This window comes from Amblyomma mixtum, chromosome 9, assembly GCF_055824585.1.
Source record: "Amblyomma mixtum isolate Tamu chromosome 9, ASM5582458v1, whole genome shotgun sequence".
In the NCBI taxonomy this organism is placed as follows: Eukaryota; Metazoa; Arthropoda; class Arachnida; order Ixodida; family Ixodidae; genus Amblyomma; species Amblyomma mixtum.
This window is the reverse complement of record NC_143020.1, coordinates 41,890,311-41,899,663: the sequence shown is the minus strand read 5'-3', so window position 1 is coordinate 41,899,663 and position 9,353 is coordinate 41,890,311. Positions and strand designations below refer to the sequence as shown.

At 50.2% G+C, this 9,353-nt stretch overlaps 1 protein-coding gene across 1 annotated transcript in view; it reads right to left on the bottom strand.

The window, feature by feature from the left end:
- Positions 1 to 988: 988 nt before the first annotated feature.
- The window catches only part of LOC149328848 (uncharacterized), a 27,602-nt gene continuing 19,237 nt past the window's right edge, over positions 989 to 9,353 (bottom strand). The window contains exon 4 of the mRNA XM_089559111.1: positions 989 to 1,091. Within this exon, the coding sequence (XP_089415237.1) occupies positions 989 to 1,091 (103 nt within the window). The remainder of the gene's footprint in view (positions 1,092 to 9,353) is intronic.

Genomic DNA, 9,353 nt, shown 5'->3' with positions numbered 1-9,353 from the left:
ACCAAATCCTTGTTGAGCTTGCCGATATTCCGAAGACGGCCATCACTACACCCTTCGGGATGTTTGAGTACGTGCGCACGCCTTTTGGGCTACGCAATGCAGCTCAAACTTTCCAAAGATTCATTGCTGAACTGACGCATGGACTCCCGGCGTTATTTGCCTACACCGACGACATCCTCGTCACGAGTCGCACTCCACAGGACCACGAGCGTCACCTCCGAGAACTCTTTCAACGCCTCCAAGACTTTGGCTTGGTCGTCAATGCCCAATAATGTGTTTTTGGCTCTTCTAAGCTTGAGTTCTTGGGCCACCACATCTCGGCGCTGGGAATTCTTCCATTGCCTTCTCACGTCCAGGCTTTTAAGGACTTCCCAGCACCCACTACCCTACGCAAGCTCCGTGAGTTCCTGGGCCTAGAGAATTTTTCACTGCGCTTTATCCCAAACTGCGCCGAGCTTCTTCACCCCTTGACTGACCTTCTCCGCTTCACCAATTCCTCATCCTCCGCGATTTCCTGGTCTCCCGAGGCTCAGGCCGCTTTCACGGCTGCAAAACAAGCCCTCGCCGATTCAGTCGTCCTCATTCACCCTAGGACTTCCGCGCCCATTCGCATCATGGTGAATGCTTCCAGCGTGGCCATTGGTACGGTTCTCCAGCAGAATATTGGCTCCGAGTGGCACCCACTGAGTTTCTTCTCTCGGAAGCTCCAGCCGGCTGAGACTCGCTATAGCGTATTTGCCCGTGAGCTGCTTGCTATCTACTCCACCATCCAGCACTATTGCCACTTCTTGGAGGGCCAGCCTTTTTACGCTCTCACGGGCCATAAGCCTCTGGTGTATGTGTTCCGTACGAACTCTTCGAAGTACGTCGCCCGTGAACTTCGTCAGCTGGCCTACATATCGCAGTTCACAACCGATATTCGACATATCAAAGGCACCGACACGAGGCAGCTGATGCACTTTCAAGCATTACCACCATCTGCATGACTTCACCTGTTGTGGTCTGGCCGTCCCTGCACCGGGCACAGCTTGAAGACCCTGAGCTGCACGCCTTGCGTGACCACCCCCGAGCCCTCCGTCTCCGGCTCGTGCCTGATCCGTTTGTGCCCGGATCACACCGGTGCGACAGCTCATCGGCTCTACCGCGACCGTTCAACCCGGAGGCCTTTCGTCGTACTATTTTCCAATCCCTTCACGACATCTGCCACCCTAGCATTCGAGCCACGCGGCGCCTCGTTACCCAGCGGTACATCTGGCCCAACATTAACACCGACGTTCGCCAGTGGGCCCAGTCGTGCCTTGCTTGCCACTCCGCCAAAATGACACGCCATACCAAGACTCCCCCTCAGTCTTTCCTGCTGCCTGGACCGCGCTTTGACCATATTCATCTTGACCTGGTTAGACCGCTTCCGCCCTCTCAGGGCTACAAGTATATTCTGACGATGGTCGACCGCTTCGCCCGTTGGCCCAAAGCCGTGCCGATTCTGGACATTACTGCGGAAACAGTTGCCAGAGCCTTCGTTTCTACGTGGGTTTCCCGCTTCGGCTGCCCCGGCATTGTTACCAAGGATCACGTCCGCCAATTAGAATGCGCCCTTTTCACTTCGCTCACCCGGCTACTCGGCGCTAAACACTGCCGCACCATATCATACCATCCCTGTGCCAACGGCATGGTCGAGCGGCTTCATCGCCAGCTCAAGGCTGCCCTTACTGCGCGCCTGGATCGCGAGCACTGGGTAGACCACCTCCCTATGGTACTCCTAGGCCTACGTGCCGTCCTGTGTCGTGACCTTGGCTGTTCGGCGGCCGAACTCGTCTTCGGTACCTCCCTGCGGCTTCCCGGAGACTTGTTCGTACCTTCGGCTCCCTCGTCCCAATCCCTGCAATACCTTTAATGCCTACAAAACTGTCTTCAGCATCTGCGCCCAGTGCCGCCTCGCAAATCTGCCCATCAAGTCTTTGTGCATTCAGACCTTGCTTCCTCGACGCATGTTTTTCTCAGGCGAGTCGCTGTAAAGGCGCCTCTTACCCCCTCATACGCCGCCCTGTACCACGTGCTCCACACTATGGCAAAGTCAGGGACAATCCTTCTCGATGGCCGTGAAGAGGTCGTCTCTCTCGATCGACTGAAACCCGCATACCTCGACACACGTCGAGGAGCTCCCCTCAGGTGTTGCCGGCCCACGTGCAGACCTGCTTGCCGACGTGGCTACTCCATCTCTGCCCCGTCGGCGCGTACATTTCGCCATTCCGTCTAGGCTGGGTTCCCTATAGTTCTCGGCGACGCTGTAAAGCGCATGCACTGAGATCGGCGTTACCAGCCCGCGATAGAGGAAAATAAAGATGGACAGCGCGTGCTCGGAGCGCACGACCGGCACGGGCTGTTCGGATCTAGAAGCCGGTCACGCTGGTCATCATGCTCTGGTGCTCCGCTGCGACCCCGAAAACCTTCAACAAGACCACGTTGCAGGTATGCCAACGCCGGTACCGGGTTTCTCCTAAGGAACGTGAAGAGGTTAAAACAAAGGGGATGAGATTTTTTCGGACGACGCCATCTAGCCTTCGATGAGCAAATTGGCGTCGCCAGTAGTCCTTGTCAAAAAGAAAGATGGCACCCTATGATTATGTGTCGATTACCCATCCTCCCGTGCGCGAGCGACCATAAACGCCTGTCAGCTCCAGACCGTCGCGTCATCACCAGGTAGTGGATAACATGTTAGAGCGCGGGAATATACAGCCCTCGAAGAGCCCATGTTCTACCCCGTCGTGCTCGTTCGAAAGAAAGGCGGCTCTATCAGACTTTGCTTGGATTATCGACAGCTGTAAACTATAATAACACAGAAAGACGTCCATCCTCTACCACGCATAGATCACGTCCTCGATTGCCTGAGAAAAAGTTTTTTCCTCACTCGATCTGAGATTAGGATATTGGCAAATACCCATGGCTGAATGTGGCCGTGAAAAAACAGCAATCGTAAAGCCTGGTAGGTTATATGAATTTGACGTAATGCCTTATGGGCTTTGCAGTGCCCCTGCTACATTCGAATGAATGGTGGGTAATGTCCTGCGTGGTCTACGCTGAAAGACGTGCCTCTGCTATGTTGACGACTTCTCGTGTTCTCGGCCGACTTAACACATCTGAAATGTCTGCGCCAAGTTCTGCTTGCCTCATCACTTGCAGCGCTGCAATTAAATTTGAAAAAAATGCCCTTTCGGAGCACGCCCACTGACCATACTCGGCACGTTGGTCAAAATATTGTATCCGTTCCAATCCAGCAAAAGTTCGTGCGGTCGCCGAGCTTCCGAAGCCGTCCTCGCCCAAATATCAAATATCAAATATCGAGTTTCATCGGCCTAATCTCATATAATTTCGGCGCTTCATTCGGAATTTCACTACCATCATTATATAAATATTCAAGTGTGTGTATAATTATGAAAATGCGGGGCCGGCTATGATATACAAATAAGGGAAGCGGACAGTCACAGAAAACAAGAAAATCATAGAAGGGTGTTTCTTTTGTTTCTCGTTCCTGTTTTGAGCTACCGGAAGTACTATTGTAGTGATTTTAGGCCTCAGGGATAATTCATAAAAAGTAGAAGAGAAAATAATCACCTGTCGATGTTGGATTTGAACTCACAACCTCTAATTTTTCGTAATGTTTTCTCCCAACTCTATTACAGCGGCTGCTGTGCAGTTGTTTACTTTCGGTGGCGCAGCAAAACGAACTCTAATTTGGGCTACATGAAACATAAAAACTCCTGACAGTATAAGATTGGTCAGCCTTCGCAGTAGGTCAGATGGGAGAACATGGTAACTGAAACTCGAAGATCGTAGTTTCTGATCCTACTGGAGAGATGCGGTTAGTTTTTACTACACATGCTAATGAATTATTTATCGACCATAAATCATAGCAGAAATTATTCCCTATTATGGACAAATTAAGAAAAAGGCTGAGGCTTAGCTTGGTTAAGCCTGGAGAATGCGAAACATCATCGTGTCGCGTAATTTGGAGGCGCACAACCACAGCGACGGCGCGAGGTGGGCCCCCGTTTCTCCACTGTCGTGACGTCATCGTGTCACGTGGTGTGACATCATGTATCACGTGATTTGGAGGCGCACAATCACAGCGACGGCGCGAGGTGGCCCCCGTTTCTCCGCTGTCGTGACGTCATCGTGTCACGTGGTGTGACGTCATGTATCACGTGATTTGGAGGCGCACAACCACAGCGACGGCGCGAGGTGGGCCCCCGTTTCTCCACTGTCGTGACGTCATCGTGTCACGTGGTGTGACGTCATGTATCACGTGATTTGGAGGCGCACAACCACAGCGACGGCGCGAGGTGGGCCCCCGTTTCTCTACTGTCGTGACGTCATCGTGTCACGTGGTGTGACCTCATGTATCACGTGATTTGGAGGCGCATAACCACGGTGAAGGGCTGAAGTGGTAGCTAAAGTAGTATGCTTCGCATAAAATAGAAGCATTCCTTATCCTTTCGTTTCAGTGTCTTGGTTTTCTCCCTTTGTATATGTTTTAATTGCGTTTATTCAAAGGCGGGGAGTTGCTCACGGGAACGTCTTCGACGGGATCAGCAGCGAAAAGAGCCCCACGTCAAAGAGCTCGAGCCCAAAAACACACGTGGCAGTAGAAATGCCACGGAGGGAAATGTTCAGATCTGTCTTCACAATCGCCCCTTGGGAGAACAGAAGCAATCCTGGTGGCTTACGGAGAAGGTGAGATAGCGGGCGCGTAGCGTGGCTTGAGGCCGTGAACATGCACGGTCTCGAGTCCGCGGCGACGGAGAGAGGAGGCGGAGTGAAGGGTTCAACAGAGTGACGGGAGGAGAGCCCTCTGGGCCGCGGTAGAGTACTTGATAGTTGGCAAGAAATTTCGCGCGCTACACCGAGTTGGGGTCGAGACCCACACAATGGTAGGGGAAGAGAAGAGGGGCGTGCTGTGACCGCTGTTGTGGAGTAATTTAAGGAAGTACTTGGTTGCAGTCGGCATTGAATAGTCGATTTGGCGCGCCTTCACAAAAAGGGCTTTACGCGGGTTCGTCGGATTTGTGAGGGAGCTTTGTTTCTTCTTAAGTGGATGGCAAACAGCAATAAAGAAGAAATAAAGCAGGGGCGCTGGTAGTGCAGTGCGTAGCGGTACCGTAAACGTATGTGGCATGCGAAACAACGAGATACAATTTGCAATTGTTTTAAACAACGTACAGAGACATCTTGCCCCGTAATGTGTGGTTAAATCGCTCGGTGAAGCCGCTAGTCTGGGGATGGAGGCGGGGCTCGTCCGCTGTATTATCTTGCGCTTTGTGAACAGTCACTTCACAACGTCGGACAAAAGCACTCGTCACCTGCCATTGAGCAGGAGGTGCTCGGCCACGAAGTATAATCGCTGAAAAAAATTATGGCAGAAAATTGCACGTATGCGAAAACCCGATAGCGAGGATTATTGACTAAGTAACCTTTTTCAATACAGGTTAATTACAGCTCGAATCCAATTGCCTTATACGTAACAATGTATTACAAATATCGGTAATTTTCTAATTCCAGTTCTACTTCATTGCAGACTCTAATCTCATTTTGATAGCTTGTGCGGCAGAAATAATGGATGAAAAAGAGGCTGTAAACACTTTATTCTATACTGACGCTGCCACGCGCAATCGCACAGACTGAAGTGCGTAATATGTAGTGGCTGGCTTGTTGGTTGCACATCATGAAAACAGCGTTCTCGGAACACGGACAAGAAAGATTGACACGAAAACAGGCGCTCACTGACCTGTGTCCGCGCCTATATTTGTGTCTGTGTCAGCTCCTGTGATTGTGTCAGTTTTTCTTATCCGTGTTAAGACCGCGCTGTTGTTGTCAAGGTTGAAATGCCACAATATCTTTCACGTTAGCGTGCTAGCCGCAAATGTTGTTAGAAAACAGAGGATGAATATTCCTCCTTGCCATTGTATAATTTGCAACACTTACCCATAGCGGAGGGGTCGACTGTTTTTCATTTATCACGTGCAAAGAGTGAACATAGTTTATCGTGTTCTTGAATTTTGGAAGCAAACCATTCCACCCTGCAAAAAGTACACAACATAAGAGCGGGCTCAAATTATTCACACCACACTCTAAAAGAGAGGTTCTCGGCACTTAAAACAAAAAATAACGCCTTCATTACAAGAGCATATTAAGCATATCATTACAAAAGCATTAAAAGAGCATATCAGTTAATCATAACACTTTCATAGGTAAGAGAGATAGCGTCAATTAAGTCATTGACCAAGCCTACAAGAGGGCTAAAAAAGGGGCCTAACATCGAGAAATTGCTGGCCTACAATTATCTTAGGACCTAATAAGTAGCGAACTGAAACATGAAATTTACGACGAATGAAAAAACTATCTGGCAGATCGAAGCGGCAAACGCTTGCAGCTACTAGACGATCAAAAATGTAAAGCACATGCCGACATATTTTTCAACAAATCGCCATAACTTACAGACCCTAACTGGCTATGCCCATTCTTTCCTTTCTTGAATATACAGTATTCAAAACAACAAGACAGAAAATTTAAATGAGGCAAGGATGTTTCTGAATTCAGCCGGTAACTAGAAACATGGCCAAATATTAAATATAGAGGAAGGCGCCAACACGCCCCCTTACCAACAACGTTGTAAACTGGCAACCAGAAATAATTAGCACCCTCGACACAATGCAAAATACCAGATGAAACAGAAAACGTATTTGTATAACAATTACACGCGTGACACACTGGCCTTGACCTCGAAGAAACTTCTGTAGCTGAAACGTTGGAGGCAAACATACTTTCAGGTTTCTGAGATCAACGAACAAGGTCGACTATATTAAACACAAGCAAAGCAATTAAGTAAAGCGTATCTTTTCTTCGGATACGGCAAAATAACTGACATTAGCATCAGTCTGGATCGCCCAACGAACTAACCAAGTATTCACAAGCAAAGAATATCAGCCAACCTTAGCGAACATGTCTGACTACCTCATTTCAGCATCCATGCACGGATCTTGCAGCACATGCTTCTTGCAGCCATTATCTTTCTCCATCGAAGGATAATCTACTATATCATCATTTGTTTACCTGAACACCAGGAAGCAATAATTAGGGATAATTTATGCTCGGCTCCTGGTTCCGGACAATATTCTGCGGCCCTGAAGAGGTCGGCGGTAAGTATAAGCAAGAGGAAATTAAAAGAAAATATTGCTATTTATTTTTTCTTATTAACACGAGTGCGCCGGAAAAAACCACGCCACGCTGGAAAAAACTAAACGGCGTTGGCGGCATGAGGTGAAATTTGAAGCCTTGATGCCGGAGTCGGACCGAGCAACCGCGCCCTCCGGCAGCCTATCTGAACCAGCTAGGTCACATGACCCTGTGGCGTCATCACAACCAGCCCACCGTATTGTGAGCAAACTGAACACCGCGACAGATGACACTTAAATTATTGTTTGTTCGCAAGATGTTCTGGGAGAGAAACCTGTTTTCAGTTAAGGAACGTAAGTCAAGGAGTTTAAGGACGTCCAGACAGCTATGAATAGAGTCAAAAAAGCCACAATCCGCATATATGAGAATTAAATCATTAACCCGATCCCGTCATACCCCCTAAGGCGAAGTTTAAGTGTCCCCTGAAAGTTGTTCTATGAATGCCCGTCATGTTGGGCCCACTTCCTTTTGCGGGGGATAGCCGGTGATGTGGAGTTCTTACTCTCTCTCTCTTATCCAATTTTCAATCTATAACACCCGGAACCATTTTTTCTTTCTTACATATCTTAGTCTTTTCGGCACTGCGCAGATTCAATTCATATTTCATTGATTATTCTTTCCCAATGCACGCTGCCCCAGTGATGCGGGTAAGGGTCCTTTCTATAAACCTCAAATTACGCTCATTCGCATCTTAATATTCCAGACTCTACACTAGAACGTTCTAGGCTGGACGCAGTTCATACGCGCCCGCCTTTACCATTGTAGTCGTTATCAAGAGCATCCAAGGACAATTTGTCTTCCAGTAGCTTAGCGCCCTCCTTTATGATTGCCTAACTGTACCTCCTCTGTAATAGCATGGTCCCCGTCCGAGCTTGGTGGGTGAATTGGAGCGATAATAGAGCTTTATATGTGTAGCATGCACGATCACTCAAGGTAGAGCCGCGGGCTGTGACTTTCACTGGGAGAGCCGATGGCATCACGAGCGTTAGTGCTGGTGGTGTCAGTTGCGTGTCAACGAGCAGATAATGTGTTTTGTCCAAAGAGCAATGACAACGTAGCCAGCGATATCACTGCAGGGAGAGTTGTAGCTCAAGGTGACGAAAGGCAGGCTACCACCTCAATCGCGGTGCTTGTTCGATGCGTACTTAGAGAGGATGTCTGTCAGCGTATGTTTGGCGCATATTTTGATCCTCTTGGTGGGAGGGTGGTAGCTGCGGTCAGCATATGATGAGCTCAGCATGAACAAACATTTGTTTCAATGACTCTTGATAGAAAACAACGACTTCGGCAGCTGAGCGGCTGACGCAGTGTGACACCGTACATTATGACCTATACAGAAGGAAGTTAGCAACGTCTCTGTAGAAACTGGCCAGAATACTTTGGGTGTAACGAGCAGCCTACCATAATTAGTGCTAATTGCAATCCATTTTTTCCCGAAGGTGCAGTGGAAAGGGCCTCGGAAAAAATTAGCTGTGGCTTAGCTTGGTTAAGCCTGGTAATTGCGAAGCAATACGTGGTTCTGCTGCCGTTCTTGTCGTTCTTCTTCTGTCTCTGTAGCTTGCTGATGCTTTCTCTTTGCAACCTGCCGAAGCGTATAGGCTGGAGGCGACATCTCATGGGCTTGACCTGAAGAGCGCAGTCAGGCCGCGGCCGTGGCTATGCGCCGCGCAAGGCAACGGTGTGAGATGGGGCCCCGTTTTTAAGCAGATGGTATGACGATGGATGGATGGACGGACGGACGGACGGACGGACGGACGGACGGACGGACGGACGGACGGACGGACGGACGGACGGACGGACGGACGGACGGACGGACGGACGGACGGACGGACGGACGGACGGACGGACGGACGGACGGACGGACGGACGGACGGACGGACGGACGGACGGACGGACGGACGGACGGACGGACGGACGGACGGACGGACGGACGGACGGACGGACGGACGGACGGACGGACGGACGGACGGACGGACGGACGGACGGACGGACGGACGGACGGACGGACGGACGGACGGACGGACGGACGGACGGACGGACGGACGGACGGACGGACGGACGGACGGACGGACGGACGGACGGACGGACGGACGGACGGACGGACGGACGGACGGACGGACGGA